Source organism: Etheostoma spectabile, chromosome 19, assembly GCF_008692095.1.
Source record: "Etheostoma spectabile isolate EspeVRDwgs_2016 chromosome 19, UIUC_Espe_1.0, whole genome shotgun sequence".
Taxonomy (NCBI): domain Eukaryota; kingdom Metazoa; phylum Chordata; class Actinopteri; order Perciformes; family Percidae; genus Etheostoma; species Etheostoma spectabile.
In genome coordinates, this window is record NC_045751.1 from 14,534,279 (window position 1) to 14,547,216 (window position 12,938).

A 12,938-nucleotide genomic window follows, 5' to 3' on the forward strand; every position below is an offset into this window, starting at 1 on the left:
GCAGTGATCTCAGGACACGGCCTGTGGTGTCTGCATTTAAGCCTGTGCGGCTGAGATAGAAAAAAATATGCTTCCAGTGAACAAGGCAACCACCAGCTGAATGAAAAGGTTGGCCATGCACATGTGTGTGAGCGCCCATATGCATGCAAGATAAACGAGGGAGCATGACATGCAGGGACACTTTATTTATGGGCTCTTTGGCTTGAGTGCTGACTGCTCAAACGGGCAGAGAGAGGGGTTGAGACCCGGAGAGAGAGGATGTGTGCAGAGGGTAGGGAGAGTGCAAGCCACATTTGATAATTGGCTGAGAGATCGTCACCAGAATGAAATTATGCCAGTTAATCTCTCCTCAATTCATTACCTCAGGAGCAAGCCGCAGTACATTCATTATTCCAGAAAGAGTATTGACCCTGCTGGAAGAATAAGAAACTGCCACATAATACCCACAATGCCTACCTGCAGTGTTAGCGTAATGCTAGTTTGGGTAGAGACAGCAGTTTAAAAAGGAAGAATGACTAGGAAGTGATGTCATCATCTAGCTACATATAGCCTAGAAAAGGTCACCTATGTGTACTGGATGGCCTCATGTTTTTTTTTTTTTTTTTATGCTGAGTCTTTGTTCCACTTAGAGGTTGGGCATCTGGAAAAGCGAGGCAAAAGGAGGTGACAGCTCATTACAAAACCTCGATCAGGGCTCTGTATCACTCTGTATCTCCGTTTTTTCCTTTACGTCCATTCTACACCTCTCAAGGCATGGCAGGGGGTTCCAGATTATTCCCGTAGTTGCCCTTGCCAGGAAAGAAGCTCAGAAGGCAGAGAATAGATCACCTGCTGCCACTTTTAACAACATTCCTCCAGCTGGCCTATAAGCAGCACTGCTAAGCAAAAAGTGGTTACATGAAGAAATGTTGAAAAAGGGGGCAAATGTGGGCTCATGAACAGGGTGTTATTGGTACAAAAACATTAAGGATCAATAGTATAGAGTAATTAAAATGGATGGAAAATTTGTAATTTTCTGCTCCTTCAATCAAATTGGCCTTCCTCTTACAAGCTCTTAACTGAGCTTATAGGGGTTACATGTTAGGGGTTTGGATTTTATCACTATGCCACTGAAGAAATCTCCACCGCTGACATTAATGCAGTCAATTAATGTCGTTGCTTGGGGTACATGCCGTGACTTGCGTTTTCAAAGGTCGTTGCTCCCCAGGACTCCCCTTTTGTTCTCATTTTCCGCTGCACCACTGCGCATCCTTCTCTCCTCCATCCCGCCTTAATTGTCTGGCAAACATCTCAGCACGAGAAAGACAAATATCGCTTTTTTTTCCCTGTGCATATTGTTCTGTCTGAACTCACCATCACAGCGTAAATAATTTAGCACCTATTCTTTTTCTCGATGCTCTTACATTTCCTCCCTCAACCTTATTTTCTCTATTTCCTTCCTTTCGTTCCCCACAGCCACCTTTAGTTGTGTGTGTGTATGTGTGTATGTGTGTATGTGTGTATTCAGCTGTGCAGAGTGTCTATCTGCCTGTCTGTCTTTGATGATGAGGACCTCTCATCTGCTAGGCGACGCCACGGGGGCCGTGCAAAGCGAGACAGCCAAACACAGTGAGACTCGCTCTTACACCGTAATTAGTCGGCAAGTTTTCACCTAATTAAACGGGACCCTATTAGAGGCGAGAATAAGTATAAAGGGAGAAACAAGAAAGACGACTGCAGAGCAACTGCAGTGAGCTCTCTTTGGTTTAAGTTTGTATTCTTTTTTTTTTGGTATCTTCTTGTATCACTTTTCATTTGTCTCCTTTCGTTCTCCTGTTTTGTCATGAAGGCCTGTGTATTTTCAACAGCTGGTTTTTCAGGATAAATATTTCAGTTTCCCTCCATCAGCCTGCACAGAGTAATCTGGATGACACCCGGCAATGTACACTGTCATCTCCACACTGATTGCTCGGCCGTGTGAAATAGATCTGTCCGTACAGGGAGGCCTTTGATGAAGGGTGTGAGGCAATCACAAGCCCATTTCCAAGCCAGACTCACTGTTCTCATACAGGCACCCCCTCGTGCCTCTATGCAAAAGCCCTGAAAACGTTCCTTTTCCCTGTCTTAATCGAGAAGATGTTCAATTTGGCTTTAAATTGGAATCATGTGGCTGTGTGTCAATGACATTTAGAAGGTTAAAGTGTTTCTTTTAGTTTTCTTAATGCAGGGAATGTGATGGAAGTACATAAGATTAAGTTAATGGAAAGGTGAGTGGTGCTTGGCGTCTACCGGTACACAGGACTCCATTGTTGGAGGGATAATTTGAAACCTTAAAGAGGCTAAATCAAGGTCGTCGGATTGATACGTTAAGCATGTGTGAGAGCATGCTACCAGGGTTTATTTACAGCACAGAGCATCTTCTGTTATCAAAGTTTTCTAGCCCCCCCATGCTCCTCTCCTGCTCTCTCCTTCCTTCCCCTCCTGTCTTTGCTAATGTCCTCAATTCTTTCTCCTCTCCTCCTGTCTCCCCTACTCTCCTCTCCTCTCCACTGCTCTCTTTGTGTTTGGCCTGTGACGGCCCAGAGGCAGCCATGCTGTCTTCTCCACTCAATCTGCTGTTTCCCTTCTCCTAGGCCCTGACCCTGCTATACTCGGCACACACACTCTCCCTCCTTGTCCTTCCCTCCTTTATTCTCTTTCCATCCCTCCCTCTTTACATCATTCTGTCTTTGTCCTGCCCCACATGCCCTCCTCCTCCCTTCCTTTCTTTCTGCTCTGACCCCTATCTGCTGTCCAGCCAACTGCAATGTCTGTCAAAGACACAGCGTAGACATAAAAAATGCAGGCACATCACCTCTGTTTTGTCTCCTCTTCCCTCTCTTTTTTTCTTCTTCATCTGCATCATCATCTTCCTTCCTCCCAATGCCTCAGCTGTTTGGGTTGAATCTGCCGGCTGGAAAAAAAAAAAAGAGTTCAAAAGGTCGCGGAGCTTCAGTGTGTGGCAGCGATTCATAGCGAAATGTAGAGAGAGGAAGTAGTGATGGCGCGGGGGAAGACACAGCTAAGAAGAAAAAGCGGTGGTGACGTGGATGAATGAGGACTGGCAAGTGGACTTGTTGACATGCAGCAAAAACTCAGTGTACAGTACTACGACACAAACAAACACACTAAACTGTAATTGCCCAGAAATGCCCACGCAACAAACATTATTGTGCATATGGCCAGAAGCGATGACAGTCTAACCCTCCATATTTTTCTACCACTGCAACATCTTAGCAAGTGCTAAAGACACCGCATCAAATTGCTACTGTATCCCGGCAGCAGAAGTTCTTTGAAATATCCCACGGTGTAAGCTAGTCAGCTGATAGGGTGGCTGACTAAAGCCAGCCAAGAAAAGCCACAGCTCATCCAGTGCTGCCAGTGGCCCAGTTTCAGTCTGCTTTCTTGCACAAACGAAGCAAGTCTTCAGTATAGACACAGTATGAGGCCCGCATATCTCGGAGCACTGCTCAACAGTGCAGTCTCACTCTCACTGGGTAATCATCACTTCAGCAGCGTATGACTTGTGTCCATATGGAATTACATCGCAGGGAAAGCTGCAGCTCTCTCCGTTGTCCCCATTGCCCCTTTCACTCATGTGTCAATCACTCCCCGATCCACCATCACCACCTCTCCCTCGCTTTTCCGGAAGCCTTTTTTGAGTAACTGCAAAAAAACAAACGGCTAATGGCTTGCGTTTTGGGCCATTATGAGCATTGGCTGAAATGCTCTTCTCTTCCAGTGACGGAGATAGCCCTGCATGTGGCACCCTTTTCTGGCTTTCTGGATAAACAACAAGGCCACCCCCCCACGGGGATGTAACCTGGTATCGAGGGCCTCCTTGTTCGGTGTTTCAGGGAGACTTTTTAACACAGCCGAGTGACCCACTTGTATTGTGTTATGTTATGGTTGATAATGTGGGCTCGCAGGACGTTTGTGAATATGTAACAAAAGCCTGCTACAGTGCTGGGGTGCTCTAAGGGCTTTTCTTTGAAGATATTTTCCATGTCCTGATTTTTGAATTGGGTCTTAAAAGGGCCTATGGCTATGTTTGGAAGCAACGTTGCAAGTCTTCTCCGTCAAAATACTTGAAACAATTACAATGGCTTTTATTATCAGCCATATTGTAATGCATTTGCTTTGAATCTGCTGACTAACATTCTTGGATTTAACATACAGTTTGAATTAAATAAGCCGTCAAGGGTTCATAAGGAGATGTAAAGAGTGACGTATCTTTCTATTCTTTTTAAATAAATGATATGCAGATGGCTGTTGAGTGGACATTAGAATTAATATAGCATTACCTACGGCTGTTCCTTAGCCAACAGGTTAAATTATTAGTCCAGGCTGAAGCTGACTCTAACATACTTATTTGTCCAGAGCTTAGACCGATGGCTTTAAGTGGTTTTAAAGGTCCTACATTCAGGTTCATAGTTCATATTTTATTGTATTTCAAATGTTTACATGCTTTATTGTAAAAAAAAAAAAAGAAGTTTTTTTCCAATACTGTCCGTCTGAATTTACCTGTATTCAGCCTCTTTCTGAAACGGTCCGTTTTAGTGCCTGTTTCTATAAACTCCCCCTCCCGATAATGCCCAGTCTGCTGTGATTGGTCAGCATTTCTGGGTCTTTTGCATCTGCACTCTCTGCATCTCTTCACAGTCAATGCAGCCATGGAATGACTGTAACGTCAATGTAGCGGCACTTTCTACTTATATATACACCTTAAAGTTGTGACATCACAACCGCATGGAGGTCCTGACGGCATGTTTAAAGGCACAGTTTCTAAATACAGGCTTTGTGCATTTCACCTCAACCTTCTTTATCATGAAAAAGACTTTTTACAATATGGGACGATTAAAGTACTCAAATTAATGGCCCAACATCAGGGGGAGGGGACGCTTGTGAAGACAGAACCAAATACAGTATTTTTGCTTTGATATAGTAGCCCAGTTCATTAGCTCAGTGGAAAACGTCTATATTTTTGGCAAGCGTGCAAAGTCAATGGGCCATGGCTAGGAAATAATCAGCCTCCTTTCAGTGCACTCAACACACAGAGTGCCGGGTAACTACCTCAACAGCTCACCGTGCACGGCGGTGGCAGGGACGTGATGCCGAAGGTTGGCTGCTTACCAACAAGAGCTGGAGGAAGCAAGACATCTCCCTGCTGATTTTTTTACACCGGTGTGTCTAAATGCAACTGGGGTGAGGAGGCAATTGGATGAGCATTCAGGAGCAGGGCGCCACAGGCCCTGTGAGAGCCTCCGTGCATTGTGGGTAGCCTGATGGCTCAATCGTAGGTGTAAATGAGCAAGACAATCAGTACCTGGTATCCGCTTGTCTCTTTGAGGGCTGTGTTTGTCAAACTGAGACGAAGGAAAGGTGGGAGAGGGAGACATGGTCCATCATCACTTTTATCATTTTTACTGCATTTTCAACAGGCATGTAAACCATTTGTGAATGCCTTTGCATCCCTATATTTCCTGCTTTTCTTCTCATTTATTTAGCTTTTAACATTTCATTAAACAGAACTACTCAGTTGTTTAGGTGCACTAATGACAAAAAAGTTATTTGATTTTTCTATCAAGTGGCAGTCACTCCCTGAGGCTTTGGCTATATATTGACTGGCAATCGTTACAAAAGGTAATTTGTGACATGAAGATGGATTCTAATAGGCATTTAGTATGAATAGGATTTGTGGCAGCACAGGAATGGCACTCTGAGTATTATCGAATCTTTTGCTGAAAGGCATTCATATTGAAAGTTATACATTTGTTGATTAAACACTCCAATCAGTAGGACTACATTCTGTTATCCCTGTCTCCTCTTTTCTTTGCTGTTTGTCTCGGCTGCATTGTGTCCTAAGCCTTGTGTCTGCTCTGCATAACACTATTTTAGTGCTGTTGTCTTTTGGTTACAGTTTTCAATGTTGCTGAATGTTTCTCATACAATAAATATTTTATTGCATAAGTGCAAAATATAAAGAGTGACTTCTGTTCTATGTTGTTCTTTTACAGGAGAAAAAGAGCATTAAAAGTAAGCCATGGTCCAAACTCTTTTGATTTTCTTTTAATATGGGCAAAGGCATGCTTGGCTTGGTTTGCACTCACCCTCGCTTTTGCTTGATTTTAGTTTTCCATACTTTGCATCAGGTCATGAATAAATTACATCTAACAATGCATCTCTATAACATTGGCACTCTTATTAACTCTGTGTAAGGTCTCAGCATTTGGTCAGGGCTGTGGAGTAGACTCCTTCCTTCCTTCCTCCTTCCTTCCTGCCTTCCTTCCTTACCTCCTCACAGTTTTTGTCTTATATCTTGAGCTCCTCAGCTTTGGTGTGTTGTATCTTTCACGTATTGCAGCAGTCATTGACAGCAGGGTATCTGTCAAACCTGTTGTCCTGGTGTAGCATTGTAAGCACATAATTTGCTTTCCACAAAAATACAGTAGACATAGTTAATCTGAGGCCAGCTCCCAGTTAGGTAATTGGTTAAGATCCCTATTAGTGGAATTTAAGAGGATATCAGGGTGCTTTAGCCACACAAAGCTATTAAGCTACTTAGATCAGAATGTGATTGCCTTCTGTCAATCACCAGATAGGCTATTGTTTGTGCTCCCATCTCATGAACACACACACACACACACACACACACACACACACACACACACACACACAGAGCCATAGCTCGTCTCACTATCTTTGTGGGGACCCGTCATTGACATAATGCATTCCCTAGCCCCTTACCCTAACCTTAACCATCACAATTAAATGCCTAACCTTAACCCCTACCCTCACCTTAACCATAACCTATATCTTACCCTAATCCTAAAACCAAGTCTTAACCCTAAAACAGCTCTGGGGTCCAGCATTTCGGCCCCACAAAGTATACATAAATATACAAAATACAGTATTCCTGTTTTTTGGACCCCACGAATGTAGTTAAACAAGAACACATATACACACACACACAAACTTACACACACACACACACACACACACACACACACACAAAGAGCAGGGCTAATTGTACATCTTAAATTTTAGATGAGGGCAAACTGAAAAACACAAACTGACCTCCTTCCCTCCTCTCTCCATCACTTGCCTCCCCCCCCTCCCTTCCCTTCTCAGCACAAACACGTTTTGAAGCATGACATTATTTAAACTCTGATTCACGCCACTGTTTTTTTAGTTTGAGGCTGTTGTGGTAGTCAGTTGAGTCTTCTTTTCATTGTCGTTTTCCGTTTCTGTCATGTGGTATGGGTTCTGCATGAAAACAAATGCAATTTTATCCGTACGAGCTTAATTCTCTTCACAAGTGATAAAATTCAGAACTTGCATTGAATTTGACAATAGGTGCCTGGTAACCATTGTGAGTTTATTTTGTTTATTTTTTTACCTTCACCATAAACATTTAGATGCGGTGTTGACCTCATTAGGGAAAAAATACAAATTCTCGCATCTAAGGAAGGAATTCATGATAGCCAAATCATGTGACACATACCACACCAAACACCAAGCGCTAGGAAATGTATTTACTGTTAGTTTATCAATAATAAATCCCACTTTAGTGAAACAAACTGCATCATTTACTTTGGTTTCTCTCCTTCTGCTTCCTCTAGACTCTCGGCCCTTGCCTGATGTAGCCATGACTGGCAAGTGCACACGGGAATGCGACGAGTACGGCCACTCGGACTCCTGCTGGATGCCTGTGCGCACGTCGCCTGAGCGACGGCCATCCAAGTCAACCACCACCCCCCAACAACCAAAGCTTTCCACTTTCATGAGCGGCAACGGCAGCAGCGGCAGCAGCAGCGCCGAGCAGCCCGGCAGCCAAGAGACCCTCGCCATGGCCGCCATGGCCAACGGAGACCCCGCCGCCGCTCATATGATGGGCGACCGCAATCGCAACCTGCTCAACAAGAAGATGGCTTCCTCCTCCTCCTCCTACGAGGCCTTCGGGTCGCCTTCCTTCGGCTCGCCAGGAAATGGGGAGGAGACGCTGGGCCACCCCACCGAGGAGATCCCTCTGGCACCTACTGGGGAGTACAAGCCCACGTCTTGTGGTACTCTGACTCGACGGGAGGTGTATCTGTGAGTGTTAGATGCACCCGCTGTGCCAAAACATATGGCACTGAAGTACTACACTAAGCATAGTGGCTTTCCCGTTGCAGCTCTAGAAGCTTTTTAGCCACCCTTGTTCTGCAAGGTAGGACTAAACTTTCTCCAAAGACTTTTACGACAGCTCCTTAATGAAAAAAACTAAGTGGATATATAAACAAAACTATTTTTAAAGTGCTAATTCCGGCCATGACCTGGAAGAAAGGAGGAGAAGGAAGAACAGTTGAGGGGCATCTATGGGACTATGGATGAGGCTGTTCTACTGGCGAGTCGGGCTCTTGGGACATGATCTGCTGCTTGACAGTCAATCTGTACAATAATCAACGCATTTTACACATATAGTACGTGCATGAATTACCCCCCCATCACCCTACCCACCCACCACCCAACCCACCCAGCCCCCCTTTCTTGAAGATGACACTGTACAAAAGAGACAATTTCTTTTTCTGTTTTGTGTTTTTTTTTTTTTCTAGAAACAAAGCTGTACATGTGGACTTCAAAATGTGTCTTGTAATGCCTCTTTTTTATTTCAAAACACTACTCTGGCCGTTGTGTTCAGTGGCTGCAACAATATATACGTATGGGACTTTGGACATAAAGGTCTCTGTCAAATTGAGCCGTCTATGGATCCCGTCACCTTGACTGTTTGTGATAAAAGTTGCTCAATAGCAGACCAAAACTTAACCGTTTTCAAATCTTATAAGGGACGGGAAGCTTTAAATACTCAGCCCAGAAAACAACACTTGTGTCAGTGCTCTCTTGAAATGGACATTTGTTGGACGGACATGGGAGCCAATGGGATTTGCAGCAACAACACCTTGTTTAAGACTAACGCCACTGGTGTGACACACATATGATGATTTATTCTAACCTACCAGTGTGTACGCTCTTCACAAGTGAAAAATCACTAACTGTACATAAACATTGGACCACAGCAACAACGCTAACTGCTCTCATTCCATTTTGTCTTACTACCTTTCCTCAGTCTCCCGTTCTTTGTCTTTGATTGGTTGCGGTTGAGCCCGATACCCTCTAAAGAGATGCAAAATCATAGAGCCATGATCTATCGCCGCATTGGCTTGAAAAGCATGCATGTACATGATCGTGCATATTCGCATCACCCCAGTGGGATGCTACCATTTGTATCAAGTTGTAATACTTGCCCTGTTTTTTTTGGCAAATCACATATGCAGACACACAGAAGCAGAAAAGCAGATTCATGTAACTGAGGCCAGTGGAGCTGCCGGACTGTAAATCCTGGGTAAGCACAGTGTGTGGCATGCCGAGATTAAAATTATAAAAGGTGCAACTGAAATTGTATGTGTGTATGGGCCCAATATACAGTATATAGTGTGTGTGTTTAGGCTATATTTAGTGTATACTATAGATGTACACCGATGATTAGGAGGGCGTAAACATGGCCGAGCTGATCCTAAAACAGCTGCAAGGACAGTTTTTTGCTGTTATTTCTTTCTTGTTGTAAGATAGACTGAGCAATAAATATCATAATATACACGTGACCAACAAGGATCGACTTCTATTTTCACTTTTCAAGCCTTCAAGGTGACATTAACCCACACATGGCTGTCCATAAGTCCAGTTTTAGCCCTAGTAGATGTCGCTGGTACATGGTGATGGCATCTTCAAGCACGAATGTAAGAATCAGCTCAATGGAGAACAATCAAAAAGAAGAAGTATGTACACGCAAATACCAGGAGGGTTTGGGATTTGCAGGCTGAGGAAAATGGTGTCAAAATGAAACCAAAGCTTCGCAAACAGAATGAAGCATTCCCCCATTACACACAAAAATAGCTTTTTTTAGGGGGGAGAACCTTGCTCAAAGCAGGCATTACATGAAGGAATGAGATAAGATTGTGAAGTCTCAACTCATCACATCCTCAGAGCTGACGCTTAATGACCACTGGCACCACACATGACAATGTCGAGATGTTGTGCCTCCCTGTCACAGTGATGTTTTGTTTTTGCAACTACAGAGCCGCAAAATGTCATGACTGTAATAAAGCAAAAGAATATCAGATGCAATGGAACTTTTTTGTATGTTAGCAAAACCCCTTTGGTTTGACCGGAGTTGCTTTTTTCTGCATTCCGGCAATCTATAGTCTGTAAGTACTACTCGTTGTTTGAAAGAAAGTGCTCCTATACTTATCAACTGTATACATAAATATTTACTTTTTACTGCACGTTTAATGGGAACTTACTTCACTTACTGAGAAGGAAAAGGAAAAAAAATGTAAAACTAAATGTATAAAAAAAGTTTTCCCTGTAAACATTAAAATCCACCTTGTTGCTTGCTTTTGTTATACCTAATGAAACATGTAGTACAACTTAGTACAACAGTTAAGATCACACCGTTGATCTTTTTAATTTTTATTTTTCATAAATAATTTGATTAGTGTCTCTTATATCACCACACAAACCTAAATATTTCATATGTGTCATTTACATCAACTTTATACCATGAGGTTTGCAATTTTTTTTATCTTCATCTTGCATTTTATTTTGTAATCAAAACATGTATCGGTTGAACAGTCAAAAACATGGACAATGTACTATGTGTATTACTTTTTTTCTTTATCTGGTGCCACTTTGTATATTTAGAGTGCTTCTGAAAAAAAACAAAAAAAACAAAAAAAAATACTAGAGTGAATGCAAATATGCAATTGTGCCTTTTTATACCAATTGGTATGATTAAATGTTGGTTTGGAATGGTGCATCAACAATAATGTTGACATGCTTACTAAATAAGATGGGGTGACATTTAAGAATGGACTGAAATACATTTGCATATCTTAGATGAAATCCCATGATGTCAAAGGCTTCTTGAGGACAACTGGTCAAAGGTCAGTGAGCCTGTAGGTCTAATACCCGGATGGCTATCGTTCACCGGGTTTAATTATCTTGTTGAAATATCCATTCCTAGCATAGTGCATTACGGAATGAGTACAGGTACATTCAAAAGTTGCTTGTTGGTAGTAATAATAATGATATAACGGATTTTTTTGTCGTGTTCCACTCATGTACATGTATGACATCAGAGGTCAAGTAACCTTTGTGCATGAAACAAGCTCTAGGACTGAATATAGAAGCATAGACAGATACAGTAGAGGTGGGGAAAAAGAAAAAAAAAAAGTGCTTGGAGACATTTTGACTGCTCAGAGTTGAGGGAGCCTAGAGATAAAAATGCTAATGTGACGGTTTACTAGGAGGAGTGGAAGTGGGGGGAGGAGGGAAGCTGCAGGAGAGAGAAGCTGACAGAACACACACCTCAGGATGTGCCAAGCAACACAACACTCATGCCGATTTACATTATATGGATATCACTAGGTGATGAAACCCTGTCCTACAAATAAGTGTGGTATGATGTTTGCTATGATACTGCACAGTGATGCTTTGAATTTCTACATCAGATGGAAACAAAGACTCTGTTCTGTGAACCTTAGACATTAAGAGAGGACATCAAAGAAAATATATGCCATACATTGGCAACTACACTGAAAAAAGTACGCTTGTTCATTTCTGAACGCTGTTTTTTTCTGAAATACACAGAGGTAACTGCTACAGATTTTTTGATAGAAAACATGAAGTAGCTGCAATCAACATGTTTGTATCTTTCCGTCCAGAGGTGTGTGTTCAGTCTGTGCTCTCCTCTACTCCTATAGCCTTCACAGTGTGTAATGAGATTTGTAATATTAACCATTACTATTTGTCCTGCGACTTGGATGTTGAAATAGAACTTGAGGAACAAATGTATCATTGTTTAATATGAGTCACTATGCACGCAGCTTAGCTGAACATGGCAAAGTGTATTGAACGCAAGTCCACTTCTATTTATGAGATATTTTACATAATTTAATTTGCTTTTGTACAGGTTTGTGTAAATAAATTGCTTGTCATTTTTGTCTCTGCAGAAATTAAAATATAACATGGTAAAACAAGTCTATTTGGTTTCATTGTTTGCCATTTGGTTGAAAAGAAATCTCTTCCTTACTTAGAGCGTTTAATTGGTTAGCACTTAATACAATAATGCACTTTGTATTCATATTCTTTTTATTCAATGGTGGTTATTACCACTGATCGTACTGGACTCCTACATTAACTGGAGAGTTCCAATGGTCTGAACAAAGGTGCTAATTACAATGTTGCACATCTGTAAACACTCTAATCCAGCCACTTAAATGCAGCATTAATCTCAGTATGCTAACCAAACTGGGTATAATGTAAATTCATTTCAAAATGAAACATAACATGAAAGTGCTCACATTATGGTCCTTTTCAGGTTCATAATTGTAATTTGAGGTTGTACCAAAATGGGTTTACATGGTTTAATTATCAAAAAAACACCACATTTTTGTTGTACTGCACATTGCTGCATCTGAACAATCCTGGAAGTGGAATGTCGTGGACATAGACCACTTCCCACCTAATGGGCCCTATTTTAATGCTCTAAGCACACAGCATTAAGAGCATGGCGCAAGTATTTTTAATCTTTTGCATGTGTGTGCTGCTGCACTTCCCTGTGCGTGTGTGATAAGCATAGTGTGCACGCTGTGCACAAGCCTAGGCGCATTTTACTAATGCGCTGTTAAAATTCAATGAATTCAATGTTGACTCTAGACCAGGTTTTTGTTGGTCAATGGCGCAATCACTTTCTGCTGCCGCGAGATAGCAATACGCCAAGAATTACACCTCCATGTAAGACTAGCACGCCCATGGGCGCAGGTGCATTTGCTATTTAAACAACGTGGGCAAAGACACTTGAGTCGAGCTTTGCGCCGGTT

General features: G+C 42.3%; 1 protein-coding gene across 7 annotated transcripts in view; it reads left to right on the forward strand.

Annotated features, from left to right (window-relative positions):
• pcdh7b (protocadherin 7b) overlaps positions 1–12,095 on the forward strand; it is a 107,760-nt gene extending 95,665 nt beyond the window's left edge. For 2 of the 7 annotated variants that reach the window (XM_032499237.1, XM_032499236.1), the window contains exons 3-4: positions 6,036–6,054; positions 7,641–7,889. In XM_032499237.1, coding sequence (XP_032355128.1) covers positions 6,036–6,052 — 17 coding nt within the window. In that variant the 3' untranslated portion in view covers positions 6,053–6,054; positions 7,641–7,889. Of the gene's footprint in view, positions 1–6,035; positions 6,055–7,640 lie in introns of all 7 variants that reach the window. The other 5 variants (XM_032499233.1, XM_032499232.1, XM_032499234.1 and 2 more) reach the window with 4 other exon arrangements.
• The last annotated feature ends 843 nt before the right edge of the window (positions 12,096–12,938 follow it).